The sequence below is a fragment of the Tenrec ecaudatus genome, chromosome 13, assembly GCF_050624435.1.
Source record: "Tenrec ecaudatus isolate mTenEca1 chromosome 13, mTenEca1.hap1, whole genome shotgun sequence".
NCBI classification, from domain to species: domain Eukaryota; kingdom Metazoa; phylum Chordata; class Mammalia; order Afrosoricida; family Tenrecidae; genus Tenrec; species Tenrec ecaudatus.
Window position 1 is genome coordinate 7124385 of NC_134542.1, and position 27865 is coordinate 7152249.

The 27865-nt window shown below is 51.9% G+C and overlaps 1 protein-coding gene across 2 annotated transcripts in view; it reads right to left on the reverse strand.

Moving 5' to 3' along the window:
- Positions 1-27865, reverse strand: part of DIS3L2 (DIS3 like 3'-5' exoribonuclease 2) — a 294286-nt gene that overhangs the window by 75835 nt on the left and 190586 nt on the right. For both annotated transcript variants that reach the window (XR_012779398.1, XM_075530268.1), the window contains exons 10-11: positions 26911-26990; positions 6600-6712 (exon numbers count right to left, since the gene is read on the reverse strand). Coding sequence is in view for 1 of the 2 variants with exons in the window: in XM_075530268.1 (XP_075386383.1) it covers positions 6600-6712; positions 26911-26990 (193 nt within the window). In the remaining variant the exon portion in view is untranslated. The remainder of the gene's footprint in view (positions 1-6599; positions 6713-26910; positions 26991-27865) is intronic.

Below are 27865 nucleotides of genomic sequence, written 5' to 3' on the forward strand. Positions count from 1 at the left end.
TGTCTGCAGAGAGGAAGTCAACGCCACTACCATGCAGCGTGCTCCCCTGAGCACGTTCGTGGGAAAGCAGGTGCCGTCCCGCATGCAGCCTGGCGTTCAGTTAATACAGTGCACCGGCCTTCATTTCTTAGCTGTGACAAATGGCTCATGGCCATGAACAAGGTTCACGGCGGTGACCCTGGGCATGGGGTGACGGCCCTTTCTGCACTGTCCTTGCCACTTTTCTGCAAACCTAAAATGATCACAAAATAGAGTTCGTTTGAGAAAAACTAAAAGTCATGTTCCCATGGATTGATTTCATATAAGCAAGTGTTATTATGTTAATGAAATAAAACAGATCTGTTTTTTACACACTTGGATTTAGGGCAGAAGTTTACTTGTAATAGGGCCTTCATGCTTAAAATAAAAAAAAAAAAAGCCCCCAAACCATTGGCCAATTAAATGGGGGCAGCATGGCTTAGGAAGCAAGCATGGGCTTTGTGGTCAGACAGATTTAGGGTCCAATCCGAGGTCTATCACTTCCTGTACAATTTGGTCAAGTCTGCCAGACTCTCTGTCTGGTTTTCTGGTTGGTAAAATCAGCCTAGGGCTGCTCAGTAGGCGTATGGGGCTCCCTCTACACCACCCTCTCTATGCTCCTCCCCCTACCTGCACACACGCTTCCCTGTTTCTGCACGTTCTGCATCGGGCATGCTTCTGCATGGCCTTTGAGATTCAGCTCACAGCCACCTCCAACGGCGGATCCCGATCCCCCCACGCACAGTGGGAGCAGTGCTTCCACAGATGCCCTGCGCAGGTCTGCACACTGCAGAGTCCATCGCTGACTCGGCCCTCTTTTCCCCTCTCCCTCCTGGTGCTCCCCACACTAGACCATGAGAGCCTCAAGCCTCATTCCTGCCTCGTTACCTAGTACCCGGCACGTGGCGGGCACTTGGAGTTGGCAGACAAATGACCTGCATCAAGGAAACCACCACCAGTTTCCTCCTATGTTTATGAATCTCCTGTGTCACATTTTACATTTCATGACCAATCAGGGTGGACTCTGGTTTCAACCTCTACATAAATGATTCACAGGCAACTTTGAAAAGTTCATGGAAAAATGGAAGGAAAAGGGAGTGGAATATTCCCATGAACTTTTCCACATCCCCTTGTATTTGAAGAATAAAATAGATCATCTTGGCTATTCTGTCTCTCCAAAAGCTTAGCAGTCCACTCAGTCAAAAACCACTTGCTAAAGCAAGATGCTTTCATGCACGCGCATGTACGACAGTGGCCAGATGCTGAAGGTCCTGCATGCCCAGGAAGATGCTGAACATTCACACTTCAAAGAGTCTCAGCAGATTGAAAATTTCAGGGACACAGTTTTCCATAAACGGCCATCAGCTCTTGGGGCAGCATTCCAATGGAACTCAGATAAAACGGCTTTCTGTCTGCGTGTGAGTCAACAGATGGCCATTCCTCTGCCTGTCCAATAAAAAGGCAGGCATGTCCACGTCACAGGGGCATGTGTGGCTTGGCACGGTCTGGGTGATTTCTCTTGGGGTCGGTGGGAATGTGTTCCCTGACAGCCCTGCGACCTAGCAGGGCCCGGGGCAGCCACGCTGATAAGCTGCTTCCTCAAATACAGGAGCTGTTATTTCAGCGGGCGACCTGGCTGGACACGGCCCTGAGGCTCACGGATGCACATGTGCTACGTGAGACCCTCAGAGCTCAGGGCACAAAGCCGAAGAGGGACAAGAAGGGGCTCCTCCGAGCTGAGCAACCCCAGCTATCATGGTGATCCCCCCGGGCCCCTTGTCCCCAGGCCAGTCCTGGCTTGCCCTCTTGCTCGGTCCGTCTGTTTCTGTTCTGATCTCAAATCCCGACAGGACAAGTCAAAAAGAAGCCTTTATTAAGCAAAAAATATTCCCAGCCCCCTTTGAGAATGAAACCATCACAATGGGAAGATACTGTTTCTCAACATATCTAACCCACTTCTCTGGCCCTTCCCCAAAGAATTCTGCAGTCTTTGATTGATACATGTCACAAAGGCAGCTTGGACATCCTCAACGGACTCACATCGTGTCCCTTTGCAATGATCTCTACGTTTGGGGAAGGAAAGGAAGCCATAAGGCTAAGCCTAGCCTGCAGGGGGTGGGGTAAGGTCTCCCGAGAGACCCTCTTAGGGCCACCCGGCTGCCCTGGAGACCAGCAGGTATGCTGTCCTTGGCACAGCTCTCCGGCCTTCTCCTCACCAGGGTCACTTTCCATTTCCTTCAACCCGCTTCTTGAGGGGTCCCCATGCCACGATTGCCCTGTCTGCTTGGAGACGTTCTACATGTGGGGGACGTTTGCTGCGTCTGAACTGTGGTTAAGCCTTCCTCCCGAGAAGGCTCACTAACGGTGGAAGCCTCCAGTCTGAAGCGGCAGACTGAGTGTTGGACGAGCGCAGTCATTGGTAATTCTGATTCTCCGGTTCTACACGGCTGCTGGGAGGTCTTTCCCTGCCTTGATAGGGACTCAAGGACTTGATGCAAGACCAGCCCGGATCTCCCTATCCAACGCCCTCACTGGCGTTAGTCCACAGGATGGGTCACGTGGCTCCTGCTGTGAAGCTCGAGTGCCTCGCTCTCCCCTCCTGGTCAAACGCCACAAGCCCACCAGCAACCTTGCGATCTGTGCAGTGCAGGGAGCTGGGTCCTTGAGCCAGGCATGGCGGTTAGCTCAGGGATCGCTGCTCGTTCCTTCTTCCTTCAAGCCCATCAGAAGCTATCCTGGAACCACACGGCTCTCCTCAAGTCTCCCACACAACTCCCCCTCCCTCACGCACAGCCGAAAACCCTGACTCTTCCACGGAGGAGACTCAGATGGTGACTCGAGCCGGCCCTATGCTCCCAGATGCTCTCTGCGGCCAGGTCTCCTCACTGTCCCCCTAACTTTCCATATGCCTCAGTCCCCTCCCACAAACCAACCTGGGCATTATCTCGTGGCTGCCCCGTGTCCCCTCCTGCCCTATCCCAGCAGGCCCCGGAGAGATGGTTCTAGAACTCTCTCAGAGCAGTCTTTTCCTCTCTATCTTCCGCTGTTCAGGTGTGCAAACATATCCTCTGTCAGGAGACAGTTGCATCCTGCACTCAAAGTTCTTCTGGGGAAGAGTTCCTTGTTAGCAGGTTCTGACTTTCTACACTCCACTCACCACTAGCCTGCAGCCTCCGCTTCCCCCAAGAGCCCATGAGGACAGTGCAGGCGGATTTAAGAATTCAATTGCCCTGCGCATGAGGGAGGGTCTGAGTACCTGCAGTGGGGCCCAGTGTGTCTGCTGAAGCCTGCACCTTCTGCACTTACTGTGAGAAGTGGCCAGAGTTTCCAAGACCTCCAGGACCCCACCCCTGAGAGGCGGCACTGGCCACCATGACGGTCTTGCCCTGTGACATGGGCAGGGGGTACTGGGAGAGGACCTCGGTCCAGGGCAACAGTGGAGTCCTTCCCATGCAGGCTGAAGAAACCAAGAGCCCACTTCTCCTGGGTCCATTTGTTAGTGCTCCTCGGATTCTGTGAACTAAGATCTTGGGGGGCTGTGGGGTGGTTACTGCAAGTCTCAAGGGGCCATGAAGACTCCAGAAAAGGGCTCTGGTGGTGGGAATAATGTTCCCACCTCTGACCTCACCAACCTTCAACTAACAGGTGGGAGGCGATCTCCTCACTCAGTCAAGGGGGACCTCTTCTCTACCTGCCCTCAAGAGTAAGCCCAAGCTCCTGAGCCTACTTGGGGAACTTCAGCCCTTACTTCCCTGGGTACCTTAAGAAAACTCACGGTTGCATCTATTCCGACTCATAATGACCCTACAGGGCAGAGAAGAGCAGGCCCCTTAAGGTTTCTGGGCTTGGAATCTTTATGGGAACAGAAAGTCTCAATGTCCCCCATGGAGGCGGCTGGTGGGTTTGAGTTGCTGGACTTGCCACCCAGTACACCCACAGGGCTTTTTACACAACTCATGCTCCCCGTGAGCCGCTGTGGCTCTTTCAGGATGGACATGCGGCTCTGAAGTGCAACTGGAAAACTTTAAAGGGTCTTATTTAGAGAATGGTGACTTCACTGGCTTGTAAAATGTATATTTATGGCTCTTGAATCGCTTTGGAATTGTTGTGAGGGACAGAGTTTGCCGACTCTGCTCTAGGCACACCTCGGCACACTGCCCCAGGATCCGCTGCTCTGTGCAGCCGTCCTGGGCCTTAGAGACCCTCTTTCCTGATGGTCCCTTCCTCGCCTGGGCACTCTCATCCAGCGCAGGGCCCAGCTCTCTCGTCTTTCCCTCCCTGGCACACGGCTGGCAGAGGCATGCGGACAGGAAGCAGACCGATGAGCTCTGGGGTCGCCGGAAGGGGCACCATCTTCTGGGGCATGCTCCCGTGCAGTGCTGGGATCAAGCTGGGACAACAGTGGGGGTGGGGGAGCGCGGCCACGGGCTTTCTAAGTATTCTGGGCGAGAGCTTGAGAGAGCAGAGAGAAATGGATCATTTAGGTAAATACACGGCTGCCCCAGGCAGCTGGGTGGGGGTACCAACAAGACCATAAAACCTTATATTAGCCTCAGAGAACAGAAACATCTGCTGAAGCCGCAGCGGGCGGGCTGGCCAAGTTCAGCAGCGGGTTAGCCAGGGCAGCCCTGTGACCAACGGAAAGGGCCACGGAGGCGAAGCATCAATCATCCCAGCGAGAAGGGGCAGGAGAATCTGCCAGTGCTGCAGGGTGACAGTAGCTGGACAGGCCCACCCCTTGGCCACCCTGGGGCTCTCCTGGTGAGAGGGCTGCGGGAGGCAGGCCAGACCTTTCTGCCACCACTGTCCTTGAGGGCGCGGTGGGCCGTTCTGATTCCCAGGACCTTGAGGTGTCCTAGTCCGTGTCACAGCGGCTCTGGGAGCTCCCCATTCACACACTGGACTCGAGCAAGCTGATGGCCAGCTGATGTTTCTCGGGAGAGTGCTTTGTTTTGTGTTTTTCGAGTTAATGTTTCTGGGAAGGCAGAGTCAGACCAACTCTCTGCCGCCCACCCCACCGCCCCTCACTGCCCCTGCCAACCTGTGGTGTCAAAGGGGACAAGGCACAATGCTGTGGGTGCCACACGCGGAGTGCTTGCAGTCATACTCTCTGATCTCCATCATGAAGCAGCGCCCATAAAACGCCAGCGAGATTTATGGGCAGACTCGCACCGGAGTTCTTTCACACCTAAAACAACAGGCAGGCCGGGGCTGGGGCCAGGCCAGCGGCAGGGCTGTTGGGGTGAGCAGTCCACCGTATGGTTTTTCCTGGACATTGCCCCCGTCCCTCACAGGTTTTACGAAGATAACCGGGCAATCCACAATCCCCATGCTACTCCCGTCCCAAAGAAGAAGGCAGAGACCAAAGCACCAGGCTCAAGTTCAGGTGGACAGCGACCCCTGTCTTATTGGAAGAGTGCTATTTTCTCTCCCTGCCGCCCTCCCCCAGCCCGTGGGTTATAAACAGTCTCCATTGACATTTCCACATCATCAAATATCACTGTGAGCCAAGCCCCATCAAGAACGTCCCTGAGAGGACCACGTCCCTGGGGACTGTCCCAATCTTGGGGACAATTACTTGCCTTGGCTTAGACTGTACTTCCTGCTGGCCCCTGGTTAGACAGACCTAGGGTACAAGAAACCAGTCCACTGGCAGGTCCCTCCTCCCGGGGTTGGGGCTGGGAGACAAGCAGGCAGTGTACCTGGAAGGGAGACTCAGCTCCTCCAGCCACTAAGAAGATCTTTATAGTAAAGTGAAGGCAGCAGCACAGTTCCTGGACACAATCCTTCCAGAAGCAAAGGAGGAGGAGGAAGAGGAGGGAGAGGGGGAGGAGGAGGAAAGATCAGCATAGTGGCTCCCAGGAATCTGAGCACACAGCTGCTGCTGCCCAAGGTTGTAGGCGGCACCCCTCATGCCTGCCAAGCCGCCCCCGGACAAACCCTAGCCCGGCCACCACCATGGAACCAGAAAGGGGAACCAGAGTAGAAGCGTGCACAGGGACTTGACCCAAATCTCTGCCTCCCGTTTCTTATTTGACAACAATATTCCTGGTTATAGGAAGTTGGCAACAGCTGAACAAGAGCCTCTCCCTCTGACTGGGACTAACACCTACCCACCGCTGACAAGCCCAGTGACCGTGCGGGGAAGAGCAGGACTGCTCCAGGGGAAAGGCAGATGGCCTCCTCTTCTTCCTATGGGGCGCTGGTGGGGTCAGACCACTGACCTTTCCTTTCGGTCCCTGAGCTCCCTAACCGTTGACTGTCTGATCTGCACTGGGCTACAAACGGTCCCTCCCAAGGGGTCTGCAAACGCACTGACACTGCCCGCCCAGAGGCGAGCAGAGTTGTCACAGATGAAATCCTTGAGCCGCTTCACACATGGACACGCTCAATTTATCCAGCAGCACCCTGGTCAGGAGTGGCAAGGACCCCACTTGGGCCCCCATCCCCTCTAAAGCCACCCCTCTCCTAATTTCGACCAGTCTGTGGCCCCAAACAGAATCATCTTTTCAAAATGGAAAGATGGAGGAAGAATGAAGTGGAGACGTGGCTGTCAGGTCAAGAAGGAGATGGACAGTTACCTTCTGCACCAGGTAGACGCTGGTGGCTCTCTCAGCTGCCACGCGGTCCAGCTCGGAGCCCTCTGGGATGAAGTGGCTCACGTCGGCGATGTGGACACCCACCTCAAAGTTGCCTGTGAGTGCACAAGGGGGACCGTCAGCCAAACCCCGCCTCCTGGACTGCGCCGCCCAGCGATCCCACCAGGTGGAACGCAACCACCCCTAGGGGTCTGAGACTGAGCTCTCCCTGCAGCGTGCCTGGTGGGTGGTTAGTAGTCCCACGAGTCACCACTCCATCACCAGGGCTTCTACAACTGAGCGGACGACCCGCCACTGTTTTCCGTTTGCTGTGGGGTGTACAGGGGTTCCTTCCTTCATCGTACACCAAAAGATTACAGACACTTTATCCTGGGTAGACCCGATGGACCGTTTTTCACAAGATGTCTCCTTTTCCTAGAGGCTCCTTCTTTAAGCGGGCATCTTGAAGCAGACTTGCAAAAGAAGGCCTGGCTCGTTCAGCATGAAGGACAAACAAATCCTCTCAGGACCTCAGAGTGAGTTGATCGCCAGGTCCTACCCGAAGTCCCGGCAGCAAGTCCTTTCCCGGCAGCAAGTCCTTCCCCACCCCACCCCCAGCCCCCCATGGCTGGCGGTGTTTCCAAACGAAGTGTGATGGCCTCGTCAGCCACGGGCTGCTATTCACTCCGTCCACCTGTCGTCCGCAGCCCCATCTCCACCTACTCTTTGCACGCACTCACGGAAGCCTCTCTCTGGTCCCCGAACATGTATCTGCACTTGCTCCACTCAGAGGTTGTGGAAAAAACACAGGACAAACCAGACGCCCACTGCTACCCAGTCAATTCTGACTGTGATGGCCCACGAGACAAAGGGCTTCCAAGGGGTTGTCTTACAAGACAAGATGGCCACGTCTTTCTCCCAAGGAGCGGAGAGTTGGTTTGAACCACTAACCTTTTGGTTAACAGACAAGCGCTTAACCACTGTGCCACCAGGGCTTTCCCGAGCCTTGCTGAGCCCATGCTTTCCCCTCAAGCTAAACCCGGTACCACGGTGTCAATGCCGACTTATAGCCACCTGATAGGACAGGGTGGGAGCCCCGGGGGCTAGTGGTTATGTGTTGGCTACTACCTGCAAGGTCAGCAGTTTGAAAGCGCCAGCCACCTCCATGGGAGCAAGACAAGGCTTTCTCCTTCCATAAGGGTAACTGTGTCAGAGCCCGTGGGGCAGTTCTCCCCCGTCCTGTAGCCACTGTGGGTTGAATCAGCTCGACAGCAGCGAGTTTGCTTGTTTGGTTTTTATATAGGGCAGTGTGGAACTCCCCTGTAAGTTTCCACGACAGAAACTGTTTCCAGGAGTAGAAAACCTCGTTCTGTCTCCTGAGGAAGAGAGCTGACCTTGCAGTTAGCAGCCCACTGTGTGACCACGATGCCATCACCCAGCTCCTCGGCAGGATCTGCCTAGGGTCAACTCACAGAGAGAAGAGACACCGCTCTTCACACGGGGAAGGAGCCTGGCGGCACTCTCCTCACTGATCTGAGAGCCTGCCTTTCTGCAGCATGAGCAGGTAAGGCCAGCCTGGGGGGCCCAGCAGAAGTCTGGGCACACGGGAGGCACCCATCAATACCGCGGAGGGCAGGGATCCACACCTGGTTTGCTTCTGTTACTCCCCGCCCCCTGGGAACTGGGCTTCCTTACCAAACCTTGGTGCACAGTGGTCACATGACCCAAAGTCCTACAGCCTTTGAAGGAATGGCGTATTTGGTGGGGCTGGGAGGAGTGGTGAGACTAGACATTTAAGGTGTAGCCCCGAACAGCCCATCGAGCATCTGTCAAAGAGTCAGGTGTGCGTGTGTGTGTTATGAAAAGGAGCCAGTAGAGTACAAAGCCTGGGCAGGCAGAAGCAGCTGAAGCCACAGGCACAGAAGTGAGACTAGATGCCGCATCCCTGCCCCTTTCTCTGTTCCCAGAGGGTGGTCCAGGCATAGGCCTGTGACCTGTGAAAATCCCTTCTGAGTCAGACTGAGAAATGGATACAGACTTCAGGACAGAGGGTCTTTCTCCTGGGAAGTTGAGTACTAAAGACCATGAAAGCCTGGAGTCACCAAGACACATCTTTGTCATAGGAATGTGCAAAGACAGAAAAGCACAGGGCTCAGAGAGAGGGGGGAGGGAGAGAGAAGACTACGGTGTCCTGGTTTGAACTCTGGGACCCAGATGAACCAGAAAGTAGTCTGTGAACTTGGTCATCCGCGAGGCAAGGGATTCCCTTCTGGCTATGGCTCACTGCACGAGTCGCCCAGGTCAACATGCTGGCCCAGAGGAGCTCTATGTTACAGCACCTACTGGCTCCTCTGGTGGGCCACGGGGTGCTCAGTCCTAAGGTTAGGCAAGACACGCTATCTTCAAGCAGCTACTTCCCATCCTCTGGTTCCTTTTCCACGGTCTCCCCATCATTTGAGGACATCGCTCTGGGTGCGTCAGTGAGGGGTTCAGGTGGGGAGTAGCACTTCTGAGGTCCTCCATCCCACACCCAGAGACCACCCTCAGACCTGGAAGCTCTCCTGCACATGCCTATGACATTCCTCCTGTCAGGCAAGCCCAGGTCCTCCTGGGAGCTGCCGGCTGCGGTGGGATAACTGAGAGACCTGTTTGCCACTGAGGGAGGGGTGGGCTGGAAAGTGGGGGAAGCTGTGTGGCTCTGAGCTCAGCGGGCTCGCCACGATCGAGGAACTCGACCCCGAGGGAGGCTTGGCCAAACGTCCCAGACGGCTCAGCTTCGCGCTCTGATATTACAAGTATCTAAGAGCAACACTGGGGAAGGTAAACGAGAGTGCCTTCTTTTGAAGTCCGGATGATAATATATTGGCCTCACAGGTAAATATTGACCAAAGGAAAGAGAGAGAGAATGATTACATCATGATAGAAACCATCACTTTAAATCCAGGCTCTGTGTTGTTGCTGCACATGAACTTTCTGTCCTTGGTCAAAATTGACAAACTGACAAAGAACTCATTACAGGGCCAATCAAAACACATTGGAGAGGCTTAGATTTCCCTCCTAATTCCCCGCAGAGCAAAGAGAAGCTCTCTTACTCTGGGCTTTGGATCTTGCATGTGGAAGCCCTAAGTAAATATTTTATTACATATATTTACATAATGTGAACTCACAGAACTCTGGAGCCGGTGGCCCTGAAGGTTCTGTTCAACGAAAGACAAACTATAAATTCAAATGGTTATGTGCCAGAGGCTGCCAAATCGTGTAGGGCAAATTTGGTGTTTTGTTTTGTTTGCAAATACTATCCCATAGAAAAATTCTCTCTAGGATTTTTATTTTTAAAACTCTAAAGGTTTCATCTCCTGGGGCTGAGGTGAGCTTGGACGTGCAGTGGGAGCAGAGAGAGGCTGCCTCCTGGGCTCATCATGGCGAGCTCCCTCTGCCCGGGGTCCTCATGCTCCCTGGACACAAATACTCCTCTGAGTGACCCTGACGGGACATCAGAAGGGTTTCATCCAGTCAAAACATGAACAGGATCTAAAGTAGGGCTGGGAGACCAGCTCCTCTCAGCCAGCTCCCCGCCAGCCCAGCCACTTCCCGACATAGTCCCTGCCAGGTGGCCCCAGCCATACCCTCAACCTTGGGAACTCCCGTCTTCTTGAACCCACCAGCTCTTTCTGAGCGCTCTGGCTATGAGGACTGTCTCCTCATGTAGGACCACGGTCTACCTGCTCCGTGCAGGCAGCAGAGGTAGTCCCTTGCTCCCAGAGGGTCACAGTCCGGTGGGATGAGCACACCTGCCACTGTGATGGCAAGGCGGCCTTCCCGGAGCAGAGCGCATGGAAACGAGATGTGGTCAGGGAGATCCCGTGAGAGGGTGCTTGGCACAACTACATGGGTGCAGAGACCCCAATGGTCACAACAACGACACTGGCCGTGGCCATCTAGTAAGCGTCTTTCTGTGCCAGGGGTGTCTCACACATTAGTCTGACTTTGACAGCAGCTGTGCCACACGTCTTTCACTGAGGGGTCATCTGAGGCCCAGAGAGGGTCAGGGCAGCTGCTTAGGTCACCTCGCTATTGAGTGATAAAGCCTGGATTAAAAAAGTGGGTTTGTTTGACCTTGTGCCGTCACTGCAGTGTCAGGACAGGTCACACGAGCCCACGGTGTCTTCCAAGGGGGCCACTTCTGCATACTCCCCCAGAGTGCTTAAGGCTCAGTGGGAGCCATGTCCTTGGCTATGAACTCGGAAGTCCTGCTCGGCTTGGGTACGGTCAAACACCTGTCCCTGTCAGCTCCTTTGGTCCCACTGCTAGTAGTAGGGGCTGGTTCCAGAAAAACCACTACGTTACCAACTCTATGTCGACTGAATCATAAAGGTAAATTCTGAAGATCACAACACTGCCTTTCAAAATGCTTCTTTCTTGGTAATCCTCCTCCGGCAGCAGTGTGACTGTCCCGGGCACTCGGCAGGCGTGGCCGAGGTGCGGTGGTCTTATCAGAGGTGGGCTGTAATACAGTAAACCCCAGTGACGCTGCTCCTGCAACTGTGCCAGCATGTCTTGGCTGCCAGACAGCACGGCCTCTCACCTCCAGTTCTCCCCGTGCAGGGCGCTCCTTGGGGCTTCTCCCCGACCACTCCTACTGGCCCTTCAGATGACCAGGTCATGCCTGCTCCCCACCAGCAGGCCTTCCCTGGGCCTCTTCTCCATCTTCCTGGGCTTCTACTCCAACACCCCCCCACCTTCACCCTGACCCCGGCCCTGGCTCAGGGTTGCTCACTGCTGAACAACAGGCAGCACCAACTCATTACCAACCCCCAGGACGCCGATAACACGACCTGCCTCACTGACTATGACGACGACGTGACACACTAGCTTATGAAGCTGAAAGGTTGTAGCCTTCAGTGTGGACTGTAAAGAAACCCAGAGACCACATCACGGTGGAGAGAGGAGAGATGACCACTGTCAAGGGTTTCTTGCACTTGGGTCCACAATCAACACCCCTGGAAAGAGCAGTCAAGAAATCACACGAAGTCTTATCGTGGGCAAATCTGCTGCACAGGATCTCTTTACAGTGTTGAGGAGCAAAGATACTACACAGGTGGGCCTGGCCCAGCCGTGCGGGCACTGTGCGTCCCCTCGGGTGGACAATGGGTAAGGAAGACCGCAGACGAGCCCGTGTCTCTGGATGGGGTGTGGGTGGAAAGTACTGCAGCCTGCCCGAAGAAGACACCAACAGTCCTGGAGACGGTCCAGCCAGCAGCTCCTTATCAGTGAGCATGTTTCCTTCCACGTGCTTTGGATGTGTGGTCAGGAGAGACCAGTCCCTGAACAGGACATCGTGCTTGGTAAAGTGGAGGGTCAGTGAAAGGAGGGCGCCCCTCGACAAGGCGAGACTCCCAGCGGCTGCAACAATGAGCTCCAACGCAACAATTGGGAGGTCGGTGACGGGCGGGGCACGCGGTCCCTGTGAGTCGGAGAATCTACTGACAGTGGGCATAAGGCTCTGCCTCTTCTTCCTTCATTCTGAAAACCCAAGGATTTGGCTTCCAGGCACCTCATTATCGTCAACACAGTCTGAAACACTCCTACACTTAGCCTATCAGAACTGCCTGCATGCATTCAATCCTTTATCCCACAAACCCTAGTGAGCACCTACTGTGTGGCACTTGGTCACAGGAGTGACTGACTGAGTACCTTCTCGGGTGAAGCTCAGATTCTAGAGGGGAGAGAAAGACAACAAACAGATGACAAGATGGCACTGACAGCCAGAACAGCAAGAAGCCTTTGATGAACATGGCGACATGGTGAGAACACCTGGGCCGACCTCAGAGTCAGCCTCCTGAGGAGGCCACCTGGGACTGTGGGTCTAACCAGGTCCAGGTCCCGTGAGGGGAGAGGGGCGCGCACGCCACGCAGGACAATCACTGGGGCCAAGAGCAGTTGGCGGACACGTGTGTAGTGTGTCCAAGGACTCAAGCGACAGGAGCTGAGGGGAGCTGTTCTGTGGGCCCAGAGGAAGCAGTTAGGTTGGATTTCAAGTACAACTGATGGTGGGCGGGGCGGTGGTGGTGGCGGCGGTGACATCAAAGTGATATCCTGATGTTCATGGAATACTCCATTTCACACTCTCATTTTATGGCCTCCCTTAATCTGCATACCAGGGTTCTTTGAGGGCAGCCTAGGGACACGCTGGACCGACACCAGTGAGCCTGAAGAAGACCGCACTGTCTGACCAGCAGTACTGACAGCTGGACAAATCCAACTAATCCCCCGGTGAAGTCACACGAGGGAGTCTGTTTTGTTCATAAAGGTAAATGGTGCCGAAAGCGTCACCTCCTAGACACCGGCAGATGCTGGGGTGCCCGTCCAGCCTGTGATGGGGACACCATGCTCTCCCTTGAGGAGCCCCTCTGCCCTCAGGGCTGGTCTCACCAACAACAAGAGCCCTGAGCAAGGGCAGAGCCAGCCACAGGACAGGGAAGCCCAGAGAGGGTAATGCACCGAGGGGGCTGCAGGCTCTGGCCAGACAGATTCCACCGCTGGAAAACCGCTGGGTAAGGATCCCCTTGTGGCCCCACAATAAAGCCTGCCAGTAAGTTAGCGTGAGCCAGTCCCCCGACTCTGGAGGACACGCTGATGGGGTTGCTAGGTAAGAGGGACAAGTGCAATGCTGACATCTTCCAATTCCGCTCGGTATTTGGTTACGTCATCTCACACCAAGGTTGACCACTGGCACAACAAGCCATGGCAGGACTCCATGGCCGTGACGCAAGGATGGTTTGAGGATATTTCAGAAAGTTAAAAGGGGTCAAGGTTAAAAAAAAATCTGGAGCAAGTAAGTCTGACTGCAATGCCAGGGATCAGGATATTAAGGATGCAGTTTTATAAGGTGACGCCAAAGGTCCCCTGAGAGCCGGGATGTGAGGAATCTGTCATTCCCGCCCACCTCTGCCCCTCCCCTCCGTTCAGTCAAGGGTTAAATGGGAACCTCTGGTTACAAACGCCACAGCTAGTGAGCTCACCTTCTGGAACTACGCAATGTCCAGAGTCTTTTAGGGTTCTATCAATCTGCAAGTACTCAACTGAACTGCCCACACAGCGATTTCTGTCATGTTCAATCTAATTCTCAGGAATCCAAGCTTAAATTTATATGAGCAGCATAGAAGAGGAACACCCAGGCAGCTGGGTCCACGTTTCCCCTTCCAAATGACTTGAGCAATGGCTCCTTCATGGACAGGAGAGGGAACATGGGGCTAAACACGGGAGGCTGGCACACCCTGTGGCTGGGAATTTCCAGGCGCTCCAGGAGTGAGCCGGGAGAGCCCCCGCCAGCGCTGTCAGGCCTGGGACAGAGAGCTGAGCAGGAGGCAGCCATCCTTCCTCGGGGGCCCAAGAGAATGTGAAGGCAGAGGGCCGACAAGGACCCTTGAAGGTAGTTAAAATTGAGCAGGTCGAAGGAACAAAGGGAGGGGTGGGGGTGGAGTGGGGGTGAAGGGTGCGGGGTGGTGTAAGGGCTGGGAACAAGGGGGTTCATGATACTATTATTCTATCTACTTTTGTGCAATGTTCAAAATTCTCCATAGCGTCCCCCCCCCAAAAAAAAAAGTGAAGCTAGCAGGGGCTGTGCTGAGGCAAGAAGAATGTTTGCAAGGGATGGACCCAGCGGAGTAAGCCAGCTGGGTTTCAGAAGAAAGTCCAGCCAACAGAGGCAGGAGAGAAGCTGAGTACCCAACGGTGACAGTAACCCTTCTTCTATGACACCTGTTTGCAGCTCTCAGAAACTGCAGAAAGCTATACAGGTAAGCAAGCAAAACATTAAAAAACAACAACAAAGGAGCCTGGCTTAAAACTGTCTGGAGAGAAACAGCTCAAGAGGGTAGCCCCCGTTCTCTGCATGTTAGAGTTATGAATGCTGTTTTGCTAAGTTGTTGATCATAATGTGCTACTTGTTTCACGGTCTTTAAAACAACAACAGCAACACAAGACCCCGTGTCCCCGGGTCTTGCCACGTGGACCCCAGGCTTCTCATCACTCCATTCCCGCTCTTTGCCGACCCTGCCCTGACACCCCATGCAGAACATGCTCACTGGTCAGCAACGGAAGGCGGTGCCTTGTGTGACAGACCCCTGGGCGCGTGCAGGCAAACTGCACACGGAGCATTGAGAACTGAAGGTCTGTCCCCTTAATCCAAAGCCAAAGCCACACGTAGTGCTCTCGAGTCAGTGTGACTCACAGTGACCACACAGTGCAGGGTAGAGGCGCTCCGTGGGTTTCCAAGAAAGCCCATCTCTCACCCACAGAGGAGCTGGTGGTTTTGAACTGCTGATCTTTGGGTTAGCAGCAGTTAGTCACCACTGCGCCCCCAGGACTCCTGGCCGCTGAACAGCAAACAAGGGATTTCACAGCAGAAACATGAAGGCCGTGTGCAGCTGCCGTGGGGTTTGCTCTCACTTCTGAGGCCCCCCCGGTATGGCTGGTCCTAGAACCTCCTCTTTCTCACGTCTGCTTGAACCTAGCAGAACGGATTCCCAGCAGCAGGCTTACAAAGAGAACTTAAGCAAATATCCCCACACAAGCGTGGATGTTTTCATTCTAAAAAGATGCTCTATTTAACGAGCAAGATGCATGGACTCGGCTATCAGTCTACACACAGTGAGGAAAACCCCGATCCTGAACCGCTACGCAAACTGTGTGCACTAAGTCCCTAGTCACGAGGTGCAAGCGGTGGTCACCCGACGCTCAGCCACCCCAGGCTTCCTTTCAGATGAAACGAGAACGGTGCAGACCCGCCCTGGAGTTTGCAGAGCAAAAGCTCATGGCTTTGTCTCTCGGTGACGAATGCCCGTAATGACCGTTAGATCATTCTGGAGAAACTGTTCTAGGTTGTTACTATTTTCTCAGCATGCCAATTAGCTCTTTAGGGATCGAATTGCCCAGAATGGTTGCTCAATCTTTTGGCATGAAGGCGAAACGTTTTTTGAGGTTAAAAGTTAACCAGATAAGTGAGACCTATCATTTCTGAGTGCTTCCGCGGTGAGCCCACCGTGGATGGTTTGCTGTGCCACAAAGCTGCTGGCGGCCCACTGCTCATTGTGTGGACGTATTCACTCTTTCCACAGGTGAGGAAACAGGGGGCCGGGGACAACTGGCACCCAGGTCTGGCTCCGAGCCTACTCTCTCACCCACGACTGCATAGGAAGTCTTAGTACCATACCTAATTTCAGCCATTTCTTTGTTTCTCTCCAGGCCACAGCTCTCCTAGTCTGGAAAAACATAAAGGATGGCACGTGCATTTGGGGGCAAACACGTTTTACGACAAAGAAGCAAAACTGAGTCTGGCTTTTCACATGCCCCATGGCGACGCCATTCTTGGGACAATAGACACTCGCTGAAATACATGCGTGGGCCATGTCCCTGTCACCAGTGTTCACGCTCAATTTGTGCAGCCCACAGAGCAGTTCCAGGTGTCATTCAGCCCCCGATGGAGCGTATCAAGCATGGACTGTCAACCTGCAAACATCAGTCCTTTATGGGTGCCATACTTGCGGGTGGAAGGCCTCCACAGCTGTATTATATACTTTCTTCTAAACACGGAACACAATTCAAGTAGTGTAAGCGGCCTTTTCGTATTCTGTGATAAAGTCCAGCATGGTACAGCAGGGTAAGGTGGTCTCTGCCTCAAGACATGCCCTCCGGTTCTCCTGTTGGCGTCGAAGGCTCTTCAGGTGCCGTGCCTCTGGGGTCACTGACTGCACCTGGCAGGTGAAAGCTCTGTGGGTAAGTGGGAGCACCAGGAGCCCAGCGTGTCACAGTGAGTATACGGGGCAGCGCCAGGTTCAGAACGCTGCCTGTCTCCACTATCAGTGCTCTTAGTGACTATTGCACAGGCCGGTGGTAGAGATCCTTTGGGTAAGAAGCAGTCCCTGGAGAAGGACACCATGCTTGGTTGCTGGCACATTCACAGAGTAAGATAACCACCCTCACCTGCAATTTAGCACATTCTCGCCACCTCAACATGCTAGGACACTCATTCCCAGTCATTCTGTCCCCCGGCCCTGGGCAGCCCGTAATCCACTTTGTGTGTCCACAGATTTGTCCTGCAGCAGGACCTGGACACTCTAACGGTCCCACACCTCACTGTGCCGGGGGGGCGGGGCACTGACTTCACAAGCATTTGGTGGTTCCGGTGGATACATGATATTACTCTCCACTCTTCTGATGGAGTAAGCCTAGAAAGGACCTTTTCCTGGTCGTGACCACGTACCCTTCCCAACATGGAGGCTTTATTGTGTGGCTAATAACTTCCTCCACCTTTGTGGCTGGCCCTTCTCATTACGGTGCCTTCTGAAGATGCTGGGTAAGAACAGGGTGCTTCGCCCAGGCCATGGAGACGTTCTTCTGGATTTCCTCTTGGAAGTATGAATGCTTTATTTTCCCCGCTGAGCTCGAAGAGTCATGTGGAACTGATTGGAAGGAGGGGTCCACATGGACTGTGTCCAAATGCACACACATAACTGACCCCACGCCACTGACTGGCAAAACCATCTTTGCCTTACTGCTCTGAGCGGTACCGTTGCCGGAACCCGGGTGATTGTATGGGGTGGGGAGTCTACCTCTGCGTCTCCATCCTGACTTCTCAACAGCGACTGGCATTTACTATTTCAGCAGAAAGGAGCCCTGGTGGCCTGCACGGCCCTACACTCAAATTCCACGTCACTTTTCATCTTAATCTTAGTAGCTTTCCCTGAGCACTTCCTTCCTGTTTGCCAGGTAGAGTTCCAGATGCCAGGGATGATCTCATGAAATCTTTCCAGTAATTTTGCACTAGACACTCTTACTCCCAATTCACAGACCAGGAAGCGTGGGAGGGAGGGCAGGGGCGGCAGCCCTTCCCTGTGGAGCATGCAAAGTGCGGCGTCTCACCGTGCTGTCACGCTGTCTGCTCTCGTGGAAGGGCAGCGGAGGCGAGTGCCCAAGGACCTTGAGAGCCAGGTGGTGTTTTTGCAGCAGCAGCAGCAGGCATTGATGGAGTGCTGCCCATTTAGTCAAGATAGTCAGTCACTATATTAGTTACTATCTATCGGAACTGGAAGGTAGCTGGGAAATGGTCTAGTCCACACTCCCATTTCATCACAAAAGAAACAGAATTCCAGGGAGCTGAGCTAGGCCCGCATTTACCTGACGTGGGAGAGGCAAAGCAGAGACAAGACCCTGGGGTTCGCCATCTCCTTTTCCAGGGCTCTTGCTGCTCTGCCGCCACCGCCTCTCACCATGCAGCCAGGGGGCTGGTGCTCGGCAACTTCTTAGCTGGCGTCCAGGTCTACCTTGGTGCCAGATACTTGAGGATGGCTGACTGGTGGGTGCCAGATTATCTTGGCTTTAATGAGCAAGGAAACTGGAACCAATCAACAGAGCTGGAAGCAGATGAACGGGGCACAGGCCAAATTCGGTTTAACAAGGTGCACTGAGACATCCATGAAAAAGAGAATTTCCGAAGCTCAGACCCCACAGAAATCAGGCTAGCCCGGTTTGAATGGAACATAGGAATAAGACTTAGAGGGGTGGGGCTGTCTCTCCACTTAATCTTTCCACTTCGAGGCTGTGTCCTCAAGCGGGAGCTCGTTGGCAAGCTTCCCAGAAGCCCACGTCTGTGCCAGAGGCCTCGCAGGACTAGTCAGTTATTTGGATTTTTTGAGTCAAGGTACAATTCAGTTAAAAAAAAAAGATCATATAACATGGAGAGTTAAAATTGCTCACTCCCCAGTGCCCCAGATGAATGGAGAAGACGTGCACTTCCTTATGAGCTGAGAGCTCTACAGAATTTTCCGTTTCTTGCCCCAGGTTCATTATCAAAGGCCATTCTTAGAAATTAAGGGATGTCTAAGACTGAGCCTTGGGGCTGCCTGGGATCTGTCTGTGGTCAGCATGTCCAGGCCACAGTGTGTGGCAAGGCCATGGTGTTCTCAAGCCATCACACGTTTGGGGGTTGCGCAGGTAGCAGGAGAAGCAAAGACCAACCTCCTACTAGAGGCACAGCAAGGTCATCAATTCCAGACAATTCCGCTGCTGGGGCTGGTTGAGCCAGGATTGGGCGAAGAATCCTGAACGCATCCCAGACTGCTAAGTGCATGAACAGATCCGTCAGTTAGAATGCTCCTTAGCAGTGAGGCTGGTGAGAGGACTTCGCCTGTACGTTGGACAAGTTATTAGGAGAGGATGATGTCAGGGTTTGGTAAAGGAGAGGTGAACAAAAAAGAGGAAGTCTGTCAGCGAGATGGAGCGGCACAGTGTCTGGAATAATGGGCTCACTCGTGGCACCGGGAGCGAGGAGGGCGTGGGACTGCGGTGAGCAGGCCCCTGACGGCCGGCCAAGGGAAGCACACCTCTCTAGTGCTCTTCTCTCTGGAAAGGGAAGTCCTCACGTGCAGGAAGGAGGACCCCGCCTCTTTCTAGCACTTTCCGGATGTACATTTGGGGAGGACGGATGTAGAGGCATGGCTGTGTGGATGATGCTTGGGGTGGGGTGGCAAGCCACGGGTTGATGTTCCATGCTCCTCTGTGCCCTCTTTCCTTTATGTTTAGGACGAACATGGGGACAAATCCTGCCGGCACCCAACAGCCGTGAGCAGAAGGGAGCGCTGGGTAGCAAGCAGACAGAAGGCTCACGTTCAACTAGCGTCTCCATCTGAGAATTCATTCTTTCTCTGATGCCAACCTTTGAGAACCCTGATTTAGGGCTTCTCAAGAGCATTTTCCTTCTTGATGGTGGTCTCTTGCTAGTAAAAGCTTGTAGGCAGTCTCTGGAACACTGGAGGGGACCTTGGGGTGCATTTCAAAGTGGCACGAAGAAAGCTGGGAGGGTAGAAAACTAACGTCCTACAGCATGTCTCTGAAGAAGGCAATGGCGGAGGGGAACTAAGTCCCAAACCCTTAGGTAGTGTGTGCGGGAGAAAGGCAAGGAGGCTTTCTACTCCCATAAAGAATCTCAGAAACCCACAGGGGCAGTTCCAGTCTGCCTTACAGAGTTAATACGCACCAGAATCGATTCATGGCAGTTGAGTTTTTAAGACAGTAGACAAGTTACTCAGCCTTCATGGCATTACAAGGAGGCATAACATCATGTATATTCTGATGGTAACAGGACATGGGGCTGTATTTGGGAAACCTCATGTATTCAGCCCTAGGAATTCACCCATTCCAACTGCCATTGGTTTATTTTTTAGTCAGAAAACTCACATGCCCAAACGCCTTGGTACCCAAACATATGACCACTCCCTTTTCTTTAGACTATCATGACATTTGTGCATTCTTACATAATGTTTCATTGGATCTAATTTTTAACTTTCTATCGATTCATCCTAGATAGTCTTTTCAGTTTTTTGGTTTTTTAGTTCAACACTATGCTGGCAAGAGTCATCCACCCTGGTTTCTGCAGGACTACTCTCTACTTTTACCCACACTGATGAGTGTTTGGGCAACATTTCCGAGATGGGGCTATTCTGTGCAATTCTGTTTTGAAGACTATTCTGCATTTCTGAGTGCACATGTACAAGAGTTTCTCTGGAGCACAAACTGAGGAGTGGAGCTGCTGGGCCAAACAGAGTGGGTCATCAATTTCACTAAGATAATACGAAATTCAAAAGCAATGGACTAATTCCACTGGCTGTGGATGAGAGGGAGTTCACGCTGTTCCTTCCATATTGTTACCATCATTTGATGTTGTAAGAGATTAATTTCTGTTAATCTGACAGATAATGGGAGGTAAAATTTAAATTTCCAGGTACATTGCGTTTTTCTTAGAAAAAAATAATTTTGGAATTGATTTCTAATCTAATTGCATTGTGGTCCAAGAACATGACCTGAATGCCACCAATCAATACAAAGTCAGCTTTTGAAACTGCTTGAGAAGAATGTGTGATCTGAAATTATGGGTATCACGCTCCAGATACAGTTATTAGATCAAACATGTTGGCTATGATGCTTAAATGTTCTACAGTTTTATTCAACTTTGGGTCTGTTTGAACTATCGTTTCTTGAGATGGGTATATTAAATGAATCCACTGTGAGAGTGAATGTGTCCATTTCTGTCAACTTTTGAATTGAAGATTCTGAAGCTGCATCATTTGGTTCAGAATGATTCTAGTTTCCCAGTGTGCTAACCCTTCTAGTTGCCAGGTTGTTCTGCTTCACAATCCATTGATCAAAGTGATGAGAAGCATGCCAGAGACGAGGCAGCTCTTTATACTCACTAGTCAAAAATGAAATGACTCGTACCACACCACATACAAAAAACAAATTCATAATGATTAAAGAACCAAAGGTAAGACCTTGCATTACAAAAACAGGGACAAACGTAAAGCCCCTAATACATGGCGTAAATAACATTACCACACAGAATTGAAAACACACACACAGCAGAAGACACCCGAGATGACTGGGACCTCCTGAAAATGAGGTGCTGAAGTGCATCCAAAGATTTCACCAAGAGGCAAAAGACTAGGGGGATTTCTCCAATGACAATATGAACCAGGGACTTATCTCTACAAAGTATAGAACACTTTAACTCTCAACTCGAAAAGGACAAATTAAAACAAAATAGGTAGAGGAGTTGCAATCCACACCGAAGGCTGCGGCCTTAGATCTTGACTAGCAAGTGTTTCGTGTCCTCTTCATACTCAGCGTGCAAAGACGCGCCATCGGCATCCTGCAAGATGTTTGTGGACCAAGCCTCTCTCTCCTTCTGATATGACGGTCTTCTTCATACACAGAAGCTCAGCACGCGGCAGAGGAAGTGTGGTGAAAGGAGACAGCCCTGACGCACACCTTTCCTGGTTTTAAACCACGAGGTATTCTTCCCTCCTGGTCTGGGCATGTGCTGCGAGTCCCCTTCTTTTCAGGGGCCAGCATCGCTTGCTATGCTCCACGCACCCAGCGCCGCTGCACAGCCAGCAACGCACAAGTGAACACCTTTGCCTGGCCAAGCGAACATGAGCCACCAAAGAGGTGCTCATCAAAGTGAGATATTCTTCACACCTCCGCCTCAGCAGCAAATTAAACAATAAATGGTGGCATGGGTGTAGAGAGAATGGAACCCTGTTACATAAATATGGCGGACACAACCCTCCTATGTTGGGGGACAAACCTCAAAATTTACATATATGGAATGTATCTATCAATTATAAATAGGTAGATATAGACTAGTGGAACTCCTGGGGTGATGGCCCTTCGTCACCCTCCAGTTCTGACAATGAACTCACCCTATGGCTCAACTCGCAGTCAAATCTTAGATCTGGACGGGGAGCAGCACCAATAGGTCAAAATAAGGGGGCAGTTACACTGGTGAGGTAAGCACACTTTAATCGACCATTTAAGGTCAAAAGCGCAGCATTCCCCCAAGGACAAAGTTCAGAAAGGCTTAGGAAGGAGGAGGAATGGAAACCAGAAACGTAGGGAGGAAGTGGGACAAGTGATGTTTTATTGCGTGATTCCAAGCAATGATGTGACCTAAATGTGTGTGAATTATGGAATGGAAAACTGATCTGCTCTATAAATCTTCACTCAATTCACAATGAAAAGCTTTTTAAAAAATCTGTCTGTCAGGCCTTCATAAAAACATACCTTATTTTTGCATATGATGTGCCCACAGAGACAACATGCACAGCTGGGGTCTGTGACTTACAAACACCACCTAATGTGGGGTTATTTGCACAACAATATGGTACCAGTTTTCTTTTGCTTAGTCAATTACTGGTGAATCTTTTTAAATATTTAATTTCTGTGTCTCTATGATTCAAGTGTTTGCTAAAAATAGTATGTATCACTAGATTAAAAAAATACAGTTTGAGTCTTTGTTTCTTCACTCTAGAGTTATATTTATTGTGGTTATTCATTTTTTGGCACCATAAAATGGGCTTTTCATTTGTTTTATATATATATATATACACACACACATATATACATATATATATGATTTCTTTCTTTTAACACTTTCTTTTAGATCAGTGGGTCTCAACCTTCCTGATGCCCCGACCCTTTCATACAGGTCCTCATTTTGTGGTGACCCCTCCCCAACCATAACATTACTTTTGTTGTTGCTTCATCATGGTAATTTTGCTACTGTGATGAATCAGGTGACCACTGTGAAAGGGTTGTTCGACCCCCAGGTGGAGAACTGCTATTTTAAAGTGAGGTGCTTTTTGTGTGTTCATTTCCTCATTCCACTTGCCCCACGCTGTTCTCTATTTCTATTATTACTTCTTAACATTTTTGAAACATTTATGGAGGATGCACACTATAAATAAGTATGACATAAAATACACAAATGCCAAAATTGAATATTAAGAAACATATGTACATGTTTATATGATCCAATTTCTGTTCCAAGTTAAATCTTAACATGCCAAATATTTTTGCCCAACATTAAATGATTTCATAAAAAAGATACTTTGCCAATTAATAGTTCTCTAACACTTGAAAAATAAACATGAGATCTAATAGCTGTGTTTGATGTTTTGTATCTACTTTAAAGAGTTTTACTTGTTCACTCACTCTCTCACTAACTCACTCTCTCACTCGCTTTCTCACTCACACACACACATGAAAGAGTTTTATTTTGGCAGATAATTCAGTGTATTCTAATTTTTACTGTGACAAACATAACAGGCTATTTGTCTTGTGCTTCTTTGGGAAGAGAGAGGGCCCTGTGTTGTCATGGTAGGAATGGATATTTTCTGAATTTTTGGTTCAGCACACTAAAATACAGTACATGTTTATAGTAAATGATTTTATACCTTTCCCCTGGCCTGTCAAATCTGTGAAGCTAATCTTTACAGGCTCAAATTTTAAGCATGTCTCCTTTTCTAATGTAAGCATTTAAAGCTATAATTTTGCCTCTAAGTGTTGCTTTGGCAGCAACACACAAATATTGTACATTTTCATTATCATTCAAGTGAAAATGTTTTCTAATATCGCTTGTGATTTTTTTTGTCCCTGGTTATCTAAAACTATGCTGATAAGCTTCCAGATAGATGATGGTTTCCCAGAAGCTGCAGCAATAACTTCAGTACAAGTAAAGGTAACAGTAATAACCCCCAATGGGAGAGAGAAATGGAAACATGCCTCTTCACGGTGAAACTGATTTGCTCTGTAAACTCTCACCTAAGCTCTGAGAAAGCGTTTAAGGAAAGCAGCCACGCACGCATCAGCAGTCTCTTCCGACTGCCGCCCTCCACCAGCCCTTACCCACCCCTGCCTACGGCCTATCGGGGAGAGCCCACACGCGCAAGATACGGAGCAGACCCTGCTAAGAGAGCACCATGTTGGAGAAGCACTGACCTTTGACTTTCCCGCTGGAATCTGCTAGAAGCCTAAATCAAGCAGAAAGCTGCATAAAGATCCTGACTTGTTTGGTTGACAATGTCCTCTCTAGAGCAAAGCCATCAGTATCTGTTGAACTGAACAGAAGGGGCAGCTGTCACCATTGCAATCTGTTGGGAACCAAGTAACAGAGAGGCAGGCAGACTCAGAGCCAGACCAAGAGCAGACAGGAGAGTGAGCCAGCTCCTTGGGCTTCACAGAGGCAGAAGGGGCCCCATGACTTGAACCAAGGGCTCACACATCACGAGCCACAGGACAGGAAAGGGTGGTGACTCAGTGATAAAAGACAGCTGTCATCTAGTATCTGAAGACTCAACTTCAAGGGGCACACAGGGGCCGATGGGTGGAAAATTATAGGAAAAGACTATCTCCCAATGGTACAGGGAAGGGTTTCCTAAGAGTCATGCAATCTTGAAGCAGAACGGGCTTCCTTTCAGCGTAGGGAGTTCACATGCAATCTGGATATTCAATACGTGGATGCTGGAGAGGTAATTAAAACACCAGAGGGTGATCTGACAACTGTGGCATTCCCACACTTGAGTGGTGAGGTCAACTGGGAGGTGTGCTGCAAATGATCTGTTACAATAATAACGCACTGAAATGTGTGAGCTACCGTTTGTTTACGCTAGAGGTGCTGCCAGGTTATCATGACACCACCACTGTCCCTCACTTCACCAGTGGATGGGGTGCAGCTAAGGTCTGTGTGCTGGGGACTGCTCCTGGGGGTTCCGAGCTGCTGAGGCTGCTGGATACTATTTCCAACAGCCTCATCATATGCCTGGGGGAGCTGGACACTGAACAAGGAAGACAAAGGAACAACTGATGGGCAATGCCTTTCCATTGGAAGCTTAGCAAAGGATATGAGATATACCACGGACTGACCGAACGAGCCCACTGCGCTGAAAGGAGACTGAGAATGCTGGTTAGAAGTGAGGACGGTGAGACTCTCTCGCATACTGTGGGCATCGTGCCTGGTCAAGGAGAGGGTCCCCCAAAAGAGGAAGAGACCTTCAAGGACATGGGCCTAAAGGAAAGTGAAACCTTGATATTTTCTTTCAATAAAAATGGTGATCGGTGATCCATGAACATGCCAGAAAGCACTGTCTGCATTTTGAAACATTAACATTTCTCCTCCGCTAAGCAAGAATTGCCATCAATTCAGCCAGCGCTCGCCTTGCTCCAAACTGGAACCCACTTTCGGTTTTCATCTCCTTGGATAAATGGCCCTGGCAGGGCCTCCTGTCACCACGGCCAACTGCAGGAGTGCCACCACAAACACACCAGGCGGACCATCTCAGACCTTCTTCTGTCCCCACCCTCCCTCCGCCCAGCACACAGATGCTAATGGCCCCACGGGAGGGGCTGTCGCTTGCTGCAGTGTGCTACTGGGCAGCCTGGGATTTCTGGCACCTCATCATTTTTCTTTTTAATTGTAAAGGGTCCCCCCCCCCACTTATAAAACTAACATCACCACAGTGTGACAGTCTGGAAGCCAGAAAACCCGAGCTCATGCTGGGCCCTTTGCTCTCAGACAGGCACTTTTGCCTCTCAGTGAGCAGCTCTCTGTGGACGGAGACTCGGGTTGTGCGTATCTCACGGATGGACCCTAGCTCCTTGGAGAAAGGCTCATGGGGGCTTAGAGGTACACACCTCGCGATAGGGAGCTCCGTGCTGATGAACCTGCTTGTCCCTGCCCCAACCTTCCACCTGGAAGGGACTACCTGGCCCCTGCCCCAGGCCCAGCCCCCACTCCTCAACGCCATCCACCATCTCTCTCCTGATTCTCTTGGAGTTCACCCCTCCCTACCCCCACTAAACTTTGGGCCCACCTTCCTACTCAAATGCCGGAACCTCAGGGCAGGGTTTCTGCTTCACCTGTATCCGCCTCGCCCCCCACCCCCCGCTGCCGCCTCTGTCCTTCATCTTGCGCTGCCAGCTGGCTCACTTGTACACCTTCAGACTGCTCTCCTGCCCAACATCTACTCGCCTCCTCTTGTCTGACAAACAGAGCTTGTGTGTGGAATTTACACACGTGGGCAATCTGTCCCCAGATGTACCTGACACCTGTCTTATCTGTCACCATCCCCCACCCCACCTCCTGCCAGAGCCTCTGCTGGGGCACTTGTACCCTTGATAGGGAACACGTGGGCAGGTGCCACACCTGCTCACCTGGCAAGAGGACGGGTGGGTTCCAGGACCGCCAAGAGCAAGTCACCTGTGTTCTGTTCACCCCTCGACCACGCAGGACAGAATCAGGGGTGTGTGGGTTGGTCACAGAGGTAGCAGGGGACCACAGGACCCTGGCTTTGTCCTGGGGCACTTTTCAGAAATTGGAAAAGGTTGAAGCTCCACCTTTGGGAGTCACTTAGGAGAAAGATGAGGCTGTCTGCTCCTCCTACAATGATTTACAGTCCACGGAACTCTAAGGATGGTCTACTCTGTCCTAAGGCGTCACTCTGAGCCCTGCGTCCGAACTCACTCGATGGCAGGAGGTTCAGGCAGGCCTCCGGGACAGGCACAAAGAACAGGCATTCTTGATCTCCACTTCAGTTACCCTGCTTTACAGTCAGACTGCGCAGGAGGGGGCTCTGTGCCTTTCCGAAGCAGAACACTTAGAGGCTTTCATGCTGTACTATCTTACAGCAACACTGACCAGCCCAAGTACCCCATACACTGACTCTGACCATCCCAAAGGCCAGGGCCTGGGGCTAGTTCTGCCTTGGCTGTGTCCTTGCCTAAGGCCATTTCCAGTCTACCCTCACCAAAGTCACTATAGAAATGGGACCTTTGGGTCAAATGTATGTGTAGGCTACAAGGCCCTTGGCAAGTCCAGAGCACACAGGATGCCCAACCTAGGGCAGGACCCTGTCCAGGGAGCACTGTGCTGCCAGGTCAACCCCGAAGCCTGTGACTGCGGTGGGGCACATCTGAGACTTACCATCAGCGAGGGGCTTGCAGGAGAGGGCATCGTCCAGGTCTCTGGCCGTGGAGGGGTCAATGGTGAAGACGCAGTCCTTCCTGGAGGGAAGAGTGGGGAGAACATCAGCTGCACCGCAGACCCGCCACACGCTGTACTCTGCCAAGGACAGCTCGCAGGAACCCGCTCACCAATGTGCGCACTGCGGTGTCTAGAGCCTCGCTCTTGGAAAAGGGCCGCCGAGTGACATGTGAGAGGGTCCACATGGTAAAGTCATGAGGACCGCATGACGGCTTGATGCATGATGTGACCAGTACCCACTCCCCTGCCCCGGACATGAACAACTGGGAAAGTGGAGCCAGAAACTTCCATGAGGAGTCAGTCTCCCAGGGGAGGGGTCTGAGGAGGGGACAGTGTCTTTGGAAAATGGCCTCCCAGTGTCTGTCCCCATTCTTGTCTCCCTGCCTTCTCCAGTGGCTGACATGAACCTGCCCTTCCAACGCCCCCGCACCCCTACAAAGACTCTGACTCCGGGGATGGGAGCCAGAGAAATGGGGTTGGCGGTGCTGATACAATCCTGTGGAGCAGCGGCCCCGACTGAAGCTTGTCTCCAGGGACAGATACACACTGGACTCAAACTGCCACCACCAGGTTCATGCGGGGCCCATCTACTCTGGAGTTTGCCAGCCCATGCCTCTCTCATTCCTCACCCGGGAAGCCTGGGCCAGTCGCAGTTTGCGTTAGAGTCTCCCATTGACCTCACCCAGGCCTCTGGGGGAGGGGGGGGGTTCTGTCCTCCGTTCTTCCTATCTCTTGCCCTTTCCAGCCCAAGTCCTGTCCTGGCCTGTGGAGGGGCGAGGGCTGCAGCAGGCACACAGGTTGGTCGCCATTGACGCCCTGCTCCTCCAGGTCTTCCTGTGCAGTGCCAGCGTGGCCCAGCCACCTCCATCAGCACCAAGGACGTGGTGAGACTGGC